Source organism: Pyrgilauda ruficollis, unplaced genomic scaffold (assembly GCF_017590135.1).
Source record: "Pyrgilauda ruficollis isolate IOZ18807 unplaced genomic scaffold, ASM1759013v1 scaffold11, whole genome shotgun sequence".
NCBI classification, from domain to species: Eukaryota; Metazoa; Chordata; class Aves; order Passeriformes; family Passeridae; genus Pyrgilauda; species Pyrgilauda ruficollis.
This window is the reverse complement of record NW_024509210.1, coordinates 12,568,329-12,581,422: the sequence shown is the minus strand read 5'-3', so window position 1 is coordinate 12,581,422 and position 13,094 is coordinate 12,568,329. Positions and strand designations below refer to the sequence as shown.

Genomic DNA, 13,094 nt, shown 5'->3' with positions numbered 1-13,094 from the left:
AAAAACATTATGCAAGAAGCCTTTCATTGCAGTTTGCATACTAAGAATGTTTCAATAACATGCATCCAAAAAACAGAGGATAAATATTCTTAAAAAGCATTAGAGTCAAACAAAGCCATCACATTCCAATCATGCATTGTGGCAGTGCATAACATACAGATCAGCTCTCCCAGGTATGCACCTTATACGTCCACTTGCATATACAAGACATCCAAAAGGCTATAAAAACCATGAAATCCAGATTTGTACCAGCAGAGTAAAATACCTCAAACTGTCAGGGCAGAAGGCTATGCTGCTTAAATTGAACAACATCTCCAAAAAGCATGTGTATCTTTTGAAATGGCAAGGCCACTGGCACAGAAATTGTACCTGCAATATACTGACTCTCTGTATGCAAGCTGATTTCTGGCACCTCCTGTTACACAGGTACTTTATCTGCAGCAATCACCAGCAGCTGGTGTCCTTTTCCAGGCACACGAGTTTCCTCATGCAAAAACTTTGTAGGGAACAACCCCAACCACATTTATTGGGTCTTAGACTTACACAACCATTACTGGATCTCATTGCTGTTACCATGGGAAACTTGCAACACTGACTAATACTTGATCACTGAGCCTGAAATACTGGCAAGAAGATAATAATAAAAACCATAAAAGCACAGCCTTGCACAGAATCTTCAAAAAGTACAGTTTATTTTTTAATAAGGGTATTTTATTATTTTAAGCCAGCTTATTTTGCAAAGCTTACAAGAGTCTCAAGGCTACCGGAAGGCTCAGTGCTTGGAGCACCCCCTTTTGCCATTAAATGATTGCTGATGTCTGGGGCTCCTTTGTGAGCACTATCAGCTCTCCAGGTCAGTACAGAGCGCTGGAAGTGTGACCACTTCTGCTGAGCATGGTACTGACTACAAGCCAAGCACTGACTTACAGCAAGTAACTGCACTGAGTAACAAGGCAGGAGTAAATCCTCAGCCTCCCACTATCTCTTGGCTCCTGGTACATGGCAATACTTCTGGATGTGTGTGCCCATGGGAGAGGATACCAGCTTTTCTGCTTTGAAGTACATGGTTCCCAGAAGGGAACTGTGAGCAGTCCAGGAGCCATGAGATCTGTGTTCTTTTCTGTCCCATGGAAGCCCGGGGACAGACCACTCTCCCGGGCCACATGTCACACAGCTGCAAGCTGCTTGGTCACATAGCAGAAGGTTTACAATTCCTCCTTGATTGGACTCTTCCTGTGAGACAGATAAACATGCTTTCTGTTTCACCTGTCCTGACACTGAAGTCCTCCCTGCAAATCCCACAGGCTGTCACTTAGAGGCACAGGCCAGGGGGTTCCCAAGTACCACAAAGACAACATCAAACAGCACCCAGGCCTTGTGATGCTGAGGCTCACCACAGGTCCTGCAGATCTCAGAGCATGCTGAGCATCCTCCACTCCTTTGGGCAGAGGTAGCCTGTGCTGCAGCAACCTCTGCAGACAAGCAGGCAGGGGTGGGAACACAGACTGTCCCTCCATGTGCCTGGTGCCTGCCAGGCTGCTCCAAACTTTTGACTGCTGTCAGCCAAAGATGGAGATCATGGGTACCTGCTTCAGCCTGAAATGAAACATGCTCAGCACACACCGTTGGCCAAACAAAAGAACAATGACTGCCAGCACCTGTCAGTCACAAACAACAAAAGTTATTGGAAGTGCAGAAAAAATACCAACTTCCAGGATAAAGCACTCTCCTACCCTCTGCAAACCCATCTGCTGCAGGTGGCTCCTCCAAAAAAGCCACCAGGTGCTGTCAAGTCCTGCTGTGTGGGTGTGCAGGGGGCAATGGACATACTGACACACTAAAAACATGTTTTGGTGTTTCCCATGGTGTTGGGCACAGACACAATGCAGAGAAAGCTCCTGTGAAGAGTCATGCACTGACGCTGGAAGGGTGAAATGTAAATGCTGTTTTCTTGTGACCGGACAATGCCGTGAGCCACAGATGGGGACAAGAGACTCGCAGACACCGAAACGCAGATGAGCAGATGTGCTGAGCTGGCTGCAGAGGCCATGGGCAGGTTACCTGGGGAAATCAGGGCTAACAGAAGAGATCTGGCCCTGCAGGGTGTCCATGATGTTGCTCTGCGAATAGAGCTGCAGGGGAGAATTGAACTGCACGTGCAGCACTTTGAGTCCCGGCACCTCCACTTCCACAGGGCTGTTGGGGCAGACCTGGGCCGCGTGCTTCAGCTGCTCAGGCCCCACTCGGACCTGGCTGGGGCTGGAGGAGGCGCTGTGCCTGCGCCGCAGCTCGGAGCTCTGCAGAGGGTCGTACACGGAGGCCATGGGAGCCTGCATCGCACCCACCGGCGATGGGCGGCTGCCAGCCCACGCGTCCACACGGGCAGTGGGAGGTGGGGTTGTTCAAGGTTTGTTTGGGGTTTACATTGCCAAATTGAGGGGAAAATGCAGAGGAGGAAGAAAGGAAAGAAGAAAGAATTTAATGAAGGGCAAAGCCAAATACTTCAAGACATCAAGCAGCTGCAGAATACCGTCTTAAGGACACACCACTGAATACACAACTTTACAGGCTTCTGGCTAATGCTCTGCCTCTGGTCTCACACTCCAGGTGTGTCCACACAAAAACTAAAAAGCAAGCACTACACTGATAAGCAAATGCATGGGTTGTAAAAGCAATGAAGAAGTGGCAGCAGGGGTTTCATTATATAGTAAGTCCCTGCGCACACACTTGTGGTTCCACTGTCCAGACAAGGAATGCCACCTTCACTGCTGCTCTCCTCAAAGCTAGCCTTGGCATCCTATTGAGGAGTAATCTCACCTCACATCCCAAACCAGATGTGCTCAGCAGTGGGGCTTCTCCATCCCCACCTGCTTTGTGGCATCAAATCCAGTGGAGATATTTTCTTTTATTTCTATATGTACTACAGCCCTGCATTTAAACCACACACCCTCTAAGGATGAAGCATGGACTAGGTTCCAGTCATGTCACCATGTGCAGTGGCAGGATCAAGTGCTGGGCTCTATAGGCTGTGATAGGTTCACTAAATCTGCAAGGTGCAGGATGGGGATGCAGACAAATGTCAGGTAAACCCAGAGCAAGGTCAGGTATGTATCAAATAACTCAGCGAAACAGATGGTCAGGAATTTAAAGGCAGCTGGAATGGTGTGTGAAGGGAGAGCCTAGACATCCTGTGCTTGTGCACTGGGGAGACTACAGTGGGTTTTTAACAGCAGGCTGAGGTCCCTGGATCTCACTGAAAACCAGAAGTAATTCATTTGCTTTTGATGACTCTGTAAACACAAGCATATTAGTATCAAAGCCTCATCCACAGTTTTTCCAGCATTCCTTTGCAACTTGCTGTGTTTCAGCAAGAAAAGGATGAAAGAAATGTCATATATTAAAGATGGAGCAGGGCTAGTAATGGATGCTCCTGCTAGGAGAGCAGAGTGAGCCACAGCCCTAGAAGGAACCCACCTCTTTGCTGATCCCTGCAAGAGAAAGGGATCAGCTACAATGTTCCAGCCAAATCTACCTGGCTTCCAGGGAGCACTCTCACATGGAGGGGACACCAGAGTAGACTAGGGATGGTATCTCACTGCCAGATGGTCCCGTCAGGTTAACGCAATCTCAGATTTGCCTTGTCCTTGCTCTGTTTTGCCCAGCCCCTGAATGAGGCTGCTGAGTCTACCAGAAGCAAATGAAGAACAATCTGTCACCTTGTCTGCCAGCTGCAGCACTGGAACTGCCTAGAAGGGACCATGCTGCAGACTGGGCCGCCAATGCAAGGAGCTGGTTTCACTCACAGGAATGTTGTCAGGCTTGTGTTAAACCACAATCAGGTCTTTGTACCCTACAACAGCAGAGGCTGAAGTTACTTTTGCCTCCCCACTCTCCAGTCAGAAATTTAATCAAGTATTACCAAAAGCACTGGTCTTCCAGCTTTTATTATTAAAATCTTCTAGGCAGTTTGATATTGCTATGCAGAGACTTAGGGCAGTTAAGAAACCTGACCATCACAGCCAGAAAACTTTCAGGTAGCTCCAGGTTTATTACCTCCAATGAAAAAAAGGGGAACTTTGAAAATTTAGGATAAAATAATGTCCTTGGTGAGGCTCAGTTGCAACACAAAAATTAACAGGCCCTTTTAAGGCTGGGACCCTTTCCAATCTCACACATAAAACACAGGAATGAATGTTTCAGCTACTTTTTAAAACTCCTGTGAAAAGCCAAGTTTGATAAAAAACCACAGAAATATCTAAACTAAGGCAGAGCCTGTCTATGAATCCCAGGCCAGCTGGGAACAGGGATGGGTGTGCTTCCTGCACTAGCTGGTGCCTTTCCTGCCCAACATCACAGCACAAAACACTGATTTTAGGAAGTGCTTGTAACAAGCTGTCAGGCACCTGTTCAGACCAGCGGGCTGGTATGTCATGCTGAACGCACGCGGAAACTGCGTCGGTCTCTGCTAAACAAAGAAACACAACAATATTAATTTCATGTCTGCACCTCATGAAACGTTCCCCACTCCTCCAAGCCCTGTCCCTGGGAACAACATCCACGCTTGTGCCTCTTCTACTTCCATTGTCCTGAAAGAGAACTTTTCTTGGTTTGACAGACTGGTACCTTTGCAGTGAAATCGTGTCTCCTGAAGCCTTTCCCTGGAGGCCCAGGGAGGGAGGGGGGTGAGGGAGGTACTTACGGCTTGCTAGGCTCCAGGGCCCCAGGTGATGTTTTTGTCTCCACCGCATTGTTGAAGGTCTGGATGTTCTCTGAGGAGTAGAGGCCTGCTGGGCTGTTGTACTGAGCAGTGATCACCCTGGGGGCAGAAGCTGTGGCAGCAGTGAAGGGCACTGCACTCCGATTGTGTGCACTTCCTATGTGCCTTATTTCCTGCATGCAAAGGAGCAGAGGCAACAATCAGAGGTGCTCAGGCATGCAGGTGGATGTGACAGGGCAGCCCCACAGCCATTGCAGTGGTGGCCTTCATGTGTGGTCTCAGCTGAGGAGCAGGTGACCACAACCACCAAAGCAAGTGAGCATCCTCCAGATGGCATGAGGATGACCATCAGGACATTTCACTGTTGACATATTGGCAACTTAAGAGCTCAGAAACACTGCCAGAGCTATTAACTCAAGGTGCCACACACCTGGTAGTCTACAGTAAGCTACAGGACCAACTTTCTCACGCAAGACTAGATTTTAAGCATTCCTTGCAATTCCTGAGAGCAGGGTTGATTTCTACAGAAAAGCAAAGATATTGGCTGAGATACTGGCCTGATACTGGCCGAGATATTCAGGGCTAAGAGATGTCACCAAAAGACAATTTTTTAAATGTTTCAGCCAGCCATAGAGATTGGGCATGGCTTCAATACAGGGCTAACAGCCAATGGCACAGGATGAAAGGGGACACTTCAGCCTACTGGGCCCATGGATCCCAGCTCTAACACAACTGGTTCCCACTCCCACTCTAAACAGGCACTGACTTCTACAGCAATGACGTGAGCTTTTACTGCCCTATGAACATCTCACAGCACTTGTTTGATAGAGATATAGTTACAAGATAAACACTCATTAGACAAAAAAGAATGACTTAAATCCCCCTACAGATTTTTCTTTAAATCACTTTTTTGTCTCCAGACTTCCTTAGTCAGCTGGCTAGCCTTCCCAGACTGACAGATGGGAGTCATCTCACTTCATGGCATTCGAATGCTATTTATGGCATCAAGCAGAGCATAGAATCCCTCAGAGAAGAGCGGCTTGGATCCAAATGCCCTCATGACTTACAAGTCATTTGAAATCAGCGGGGTAGCTCAAGATGTTCAGGTGTGGAGTGACGAGGCTGCTCTCCCACAACTTTCTGGCCAACATGTATGGATGTTAGCCATTAAACTTTCCCACACACCAAATGGAAAACAACCCTGGAGTAATTAGCTAATCTCCCTTTGTTGTAATCTCATTCAAACCACATAACAGCACTTGTGAAAATAGTCCTTCCCATGGCAAAAATGTAGATTTTAGCAAAAAAAAAATTACTTTAGCCCGTATATCAAACCATGGGGAATAGTTATATCAACATTAAATACACATGGTAGCCCACCATTCAGAGGCCATGAGTGGGAGAGGGTTACAGATGTGCACATAAATAGTCAGTTTCATGAAAGACTGAGACAGAAGGTTTAGGCTAAGGGGGTTATATTCCTAGGTCAAATAGACTCCACATTGAAATCATGTCACAAGATGTGTTGAGGAAACATTTAAGCATGCATCAAGAATTAAGGAAAGGAAAGTAATTTGCAAGTTTGGTTGGGTTTTTCTTTTAACCCCGGTTTCCTAAGAAAGTAAGGTGCCTCAATTACATACCCAACATGCACATGGGCATGTTGAATCTCTGAATGTGTCAGACAAGCTGAATTGAGTTTGACAGTGATGGAGGCCTCAAGGATCTTTATCTTCAAGTGTTGAGGCAGGAAGAACAGGGCAGCTACATGGCGAAAAGAGACTGACATCACATTAGTGCCTTGACTCCAAGAACTGCAACACACACTCCGGCACAGAATCCACATAGGAGCTTTTATCCTACTTTTGGACCAGGCAGGTTTTCTGCTGTGTAGTAACACCAAGACCATAAGTTAAGCTTTCGAAAGTGTTGGGACATCTCAGGTGTATAGAGGTCACTGACTATAAGGGAGTTTAATAGTTAAACAGAGAAATTGGTGCAGAACCTAGTGTCTGAAGATTGGAAAAATCCCATGTGGAGAACAGTGCAGAAGGTGAATAACTCAAGAGTATACAGACAAGTATTACAAGAGCAGTAGCATTATAAATGGCACTTGGATAATCCAAATTCTCCAGCACTTCCTGTTAACCATGCTGTTCTTTCTGCTCAAGCTGTGGAAGGAATTTGCAAAGAACAAGTGCCTTCATGATCCCAAGATCAAAAGATAATGTGTTCCCACTGTCAAATGTATTTATCTAGGGATTTTCCAGAACTGCCAACCTAGGGCCTGTACTGTGCAGCAGTGTTGTTAAAGCCCCAGCTCCTGGAATCATGTTTATGTGACAGTCTCTCACTTACTACTGGGGAAAAAAAAATCAGGTAAGTGACACTCCCAAAAATCTGTCCACCAACAGCAAGTAGAAAATGTTAGTGAAAAATCCAGCTACACTGTACATATATGTGGGGACAGCACCTAGTTTGTTCATTTGAGCTGCCTAGGGTTTGCAGCATCTCAAAGGCTGTGGCAATCCCAGGACCAACACAAGGAAAAGGGGGCAATTAGCATTAGCATCCCTGGCTGGAGCACAGACTGCAAGAGCAGTAAGCAATCGTCTGTTTGCAGAGGAAGAACTGGCAGTCAGCTAAAAGGACGTGATCTTATCCAGTCAGGACATGACCTGCTCTTTCTTTGAGAGTAGTATAGAGGAGCATGATTAATGTTAGATCCCTTCAGAGACACCTTCTGTTGGCACCTGCAGGCACAAATGGAAGCACTTGCCTCACTCTCCCTGCAAGCTGTGGCACTACCTCAGTTTCCTTACACCAGCCTTGTCAGCAGCGAGCAGGGATACCAGCTGTGGTTATTTTGGTCTGGAGCTGGCGTATGGAAGCTCCCAAGCAACCAGGTAGGATATTCAAGAGCATTTTTTTACCACCATAAATTGATAACATGATAGTTAAATTGCTTTGTCTGCACAGACATCAGCCTTGCTCCCCTCCTTCCTTTGCAGGGTTATGTTTCCAGAGGGCCCAGCAGAGTGACTAGACCAAGCTAAACTAGATTAGCAACTGCATAGACTTCTCTACCAGCTGTTTCTGAACTCTCACTTCACTTTGAAATTGAAGCAATTCCTTCAACAGCCCCCTCCTTATCTAAAGCTACCCCCCTCCCCCCCCATAAGAACAAGCTCAAAATGGCTTTAGAGCACAACCCCATGTGATCCCACTGCAAATGTCCCCATCTCACAGAAAAAAGGCTATTTTTCAATCCCAAGGACAAACAATCCTTCAGGTCAGACATGCACATCTTCTGCCAGAAGAGTTTTCTGGGTGCTGGCTGTTAGTGGCAGTAGCCGTCTCTGGGGCAGATGGCACACAGCCATGCACTGCAACACAGCTATTCCAGCTGGGTGCTAAGAGGGTCCCAACACCACCACAGCCCGCCAGCAGAGAGCTGCCAGCAAAGGTGCCAGGCTGTGAGGATGGGCAAAACATCCCTGTGCCAGGGCAGGAAGCAGATCAGCATTTCCTACTGCACCAGCTGCAGGCTGCGTCATGGGGAATTATCAGGGAAAACAATGGCCCCTTCCTCCCTCTCATATGAGGCCATCCTCAGTGAGCTGACGTCCAGGCTGTGAAATGCCCGCAGCCACATCAGCTGTCACTGCTGTGCCTGAGGCCAGCCAGTGGCTTGTGGCATGGGCGTCTGCTTCCTCCTCACAAACACTTCCACCACTGCACCCATTGCCACCATTGGGAATGGGGGCATGCAGCTTCAGAGAAATTGCCAGCTGTCAGTGAAGCAGACAGACAGACAGACAGCCCAGGATGAGCCACCTCTATAGCCGAGCTGGGACTCATCCTACGCACCTGTGGCATAAAGCCATCTGGACACCTTCACGGCCTCGTGCCCTCGGGCAGGTTGGGAGCAGACTGGGGTGAGGGTGGGCGCTCTGGACCCTTCCACCCTGCAGTGACGTGGCCAAGGCCATCCTGTGCGAGGCCTGCATGGACGTCACCACCACCAGAAACAGGAAAAATCTGGAGCCTTTTTGTACTCACTGAATAAACTAAACCAAGATGTGCGGGGTCAAGCAGCCTCTCCGTTAAGTGGGATTTTGCTCTCCCCACAGCATGGCCTGAAGGCATTCAGCTGGGCTAGGTCCTCAGGTGCTGGCTCATGCCCTGCTGCCACCCACCTACAGCACCCTCACTCCCTGCCTGCCCCTTCCCAGGCCACCTCTCTGCAGTCTCTGGAGGAAAGACAGGTCAAACATGGAGCAAGGGGTTGCTTGAAGCCAAAAACTAGTTTAAGGTGTGCATCAGTGATTTACAGATTGGCCAGCTCATGGAGTCAGGGGACTCACTCTCACATCACAAACCAGAAAAAAAAAAAAAATAAAAAAAATCAGCACCCAGAAACTGCAGTTGCAGGGAAAAGCAAAAGCCCCCACAGGTGCTGCCTCACAGGGCCTCAGAAACGTGGGATGTTTTTGCATCCCAAGTCAGAGCCCAGAAGCTCAGGGTGGCAATGCTGGATTGCACACCTCGAGGGCCAAGCCAAAAGGAAACAAGATGAACATTTCTCAGTACAAATGTTTACTCAGAAAACGGGCCCCTGACCAAACCTCAGAGAGTGAGAGCACTCTGTCCTGTGGCAGCAAAGGAGAGCAGAGAGCAGCAGGCAAACCCCCAGCTTCATCCTTCCCTTGCAAAGCCACCAGGAGCAAAGGCCATACTCATGACCAGCTGGCGTGTCTGGGGGGAGGCTGCTTGTGCCAAGCACACAGCAACAGCTCAGGAGAGGACATCTTCATGGCAAACTCCACTCCATGCTATGTCTCATCAGCTGCGATCAGAAGTATTAAGAAATGCCTTTACTTTCACCTCTCCCTCTATTATTATTTGGGGTTTTTCAGTTATGGAAGGATCTTTTGCAATGCTTTGAAATCTGATTAAAAATTAGGAGGGGTTTGGGGTTTTGTTATTGTAGGGGGGGTAAAACAATAAGACCAGCTTCCCACATCCTCTCCTTCCACGTCCCTGACACATTCCACACCCATGCAGTAATGCCTTTTAACCAGAACCAGCAGGTTGCAATATGCCAGCACAGTTCCCAGTCTCCGTATTGTTACTTTATATACCTATTGCTTCATGCATTGCCCACACATGCAGAGCCTTATCAAAGGCCAAGCCAGCCACACACCCAGTTTCTATAGCCCCCGCCTGCTTCGTATCCAAGGAAATAAAATACACAAGATGGAAACAATGACATCACTCTGTAAGAATAAGGATGAACACAGGACAGACACTTTTAAGAAGCTTTGGGAAGACAGAAGTGGCTGTCTGTTTCTATCATCCTAAAAATACCCTGATTCACCCTCAGAGCTCCTCCAGCTGCTAACCTCTGTCTAAAGGTTATTTCTATTAAAAAAAAAAAATCCTTATGTTTGAAAACCCTTACTTTCTGTGATTAAGAAGAGCTGAACTATCCATCTCAAACCAAGAGTTTTCACTGGCATTCTCAAGGTCTGATGTTAATACTTGTGCCTTATTGCAAAGGGAATACATAGCCTTCAGGGAGCCAGACAAGTTTTTGGAGACTGTCTGGGTATTGACTGCCCTTGAAGGTGGACTCTCAGATCTTCCTCTGTATTAGCTCACTCAGCAAAAACAGAGACCTGGATCCCACTGGCATCTGTATCTTACAAAAAAACCCCAAAACAAAACAAAATACCCAAACAAACAAAAAACCAAAACAGACCCCAGGTCTGACAAGACTTGGCACAGTTAGAGGATATAGAGTTTTGTTGTTTATTTTACCAAGAGGCAATTCAGCCCCTTGGGTACAATTGGGCCCCATGGGCCCTGTGTGGCCCAAGATCACCAAAGGGCACGGCTGACTTGAAGTTACGCTGATCTCTGGTCAGTATCATAAGCATTAAAATTGCCTTGGCCATCAAGTAACTTGTTCTCTCTTGCTGTGACCACTTTTCTCAAGAGACATTAAGCAGAAGGGAGAGGCAGACATGTTATTTTAGTCTTTCCCACTGTTGTGAGGAAAAGATCTTGAGAAAATGCCACTGAGCTATCAGCCTTAGGATCTGGGTTAGAAGTGCAAGTGAACTAACTGAGTAAATATGCTAAGACTGTCATTTCCTTCCTCTAGTGTTGCCATGGGCACCAAAACAAAGCTAGGTCAGCTGCTGAGCCATCAACACCGACAAGCTGCTGCCCCTTTTGATGAAATGCAATTTTGTCATCACTCTTGCCTCAGTTTAAATTAATTTAGAAGGATAAGGATAATGGCAATGAAATAATAATAAGACTGTAGCTCTTTCATGGGCAAAGATCAGCTCAGACAATGAAGTCAGTCTTTGGACTCAGGACTTCGGGGAATGCATGGGAGGTTGTAGAATGGCTTTTTATTTTACAAAGGCAAATAAAAGTATCTTGAATGTACATTCCAAGTAAGGGAAAACACTTCCACCAGCATGATGCAGCATGTCACCAAATATCAGCCTCCAAAAGGATTACAGCAGTAAACAAACAGTCCATTTCAAATGGGGTAAAAAATTTGAAAGCAGGGATCTTAAAATATGTAGCTAGTCATAGACAAACTCTTAAGCACTGGTTCCTGAGACAAACTGAAAATTAAGATCTTTTGCAAGATTTTTTTCAAAGATTGAGCAGCTACATCAGTAAAATACGAAGACAAAAAGAAGGTGGACAAGCATGAAAAACTTCTAAGGTACCAAAGGTAGGAGAGGCAACATCTAACAAACTAATTCTAAGAAAGATGGTAATATATCTGAATAAGTCAACTTCTACAGCAAGGGTTTTAAAGACTTTTTTTTTTTTGAGCCTGAACTAAGGCTATTCACATGTGTGATTATACATCTGCATTCAAAGGGCTATGTGCAAAGCCAATGAAGAACCATTGTCAGAGGACCCTGGATTTAAACAAACCACTCAGACTCAGCATGTCCTATTTTCTTTGGTAAGTGAATTAATAAGTGTTCTGCACTAGACTGCTGCCAAGAAAAGCAAAGATACTGTTTTGACTGGCCAGTAAGTTAAAAAACCTGAACAGCTCAGTTTTGCCTTCGAAGATTCAGCTCTACTCACAGCTTCAACCAGTTGTGCTGGAAAAATGGTATCAGCATCTTTGTGGTAAAATTCATAGCAGTTTGCCATGTTGGTATACACACACATAGCATTTTCTGCACTCTGCTACTGCTGATTTGCAGCAGGCCTGGCCAAAACCCCTGATGATGCTGCAAATACACAGCCCCAGAGTGACTTGGCCAACACTTGCCACATGCTCTGGCAGGAATCAGCATGCTCTTCTGATTTCATGCTTCAAGCAGAAACACCCCACTACAAAACTTACTTGCTGTAGTCAGCTATTGGAAAACAAGTGGGAAAAAACCCCCAAACAATCCACCAAACAACAAGCCCCCACAACCAGACAACTTGATGGTATTCCTGACACTTTGGCATAGTAGATGAGGTACTGTTATGCCTTAAGAGTAAATAGGAGCTTGTGGTCTGGAGACATGATGCATCTCCCCTCACACTGCTGAGCTCCTGTCTGAGTATGCAGCAAGTGAAGCCCTTTAAAGTTAAGCTCAGTGCTCTGAACAGCAGCAAGCCCCACTCACATACACAACTGCAAATTATTTAATCTGCTTTAATTTAAAGGAAGGGAATAAGAAAAGACAAGACTTCTGTGAGTTTAAATGTTCCTTTCACACCAGGAAATAACTCTTCTAGCATCAGCCATCAAAGAGGTCAAAGCCTAATTTTTAGGCAACCATTGATTCTTAGTACAAGACTAAGACAATAGTCACTGCTCAGAGATAAGCTCTGTAACATGAATTTCTCCACACTCAGTTGTGCATCAAATTCTCCTGCTCAAGTCAGTTACAGGTTGCTACCAATAAATTCAGTTGTACTATACTTACAAACTAGCAGTATCAGGATATCTATCCAGTGGCCAGAGCTAGAACCAGGACTAAGACTTAGGTTAGGGTTTAGGAGGTAATGTCTTCCACCACAAGCATTACTGCTAAATCCTGACCATCTATCCAGGCTGGACTGGGCGAAAAATGTAATGGAGCAGTGAGTGACAGGGGAGTTCAGCAGCAGGTTTTTTGCTGCAGTTAACTGAAATTAGTGAGCTACTTTAAAATCCCACTTAGGGCATGTGTTCTGCTTTATGTTTGATTTTATGGCATTTAGCTGAATTCTTGCTAATGGCTGCATTGGGAAATTGGTCTCTAGGATGGAGTCTCCTGCTGAATTAAACGACAGCTCTCTGCATCACTGCAGCAAAGCCTCAGTGCAGACTCTGCCCCACTCTTTTGGCAAGGGA

General features: G+C 46.3%; 1 protein-coding gene across 2 annotated transcripts in view; it reads right to left on the bottom strand.

Moving 5' to 3' along the window:
* The window catches only part of PDLIM1 (PDZ and LIM domain 1), a 42,819-nt gene that overhangs the window by 6,934 nt on the left and 22,791 nt on the right, over nt 1-13,094 (bottom strand). Inside the window, exons 4-5 of one of the 2 annotated variants that reach the window (XM_041474416.1) lie at nt 4,404-4,465; nt 2,062-2,358 (exon numbers count right to left, since the gene is read on the bottom strand). In XM_041474416.1, the coding sequence (XP_041330350.1) occupies nt 2,062-2,358; nt 4,404-4,465 (359 nt within the window). Of the gene's footprint in view, nt 1-2,061; nt 2,359-4,403; nt 4,466-4,699; nt 4,891-13,094 lie in introns of both variants that reach the window. The other variant, XM_041474426.1, reaches the window with a different exon arrangement.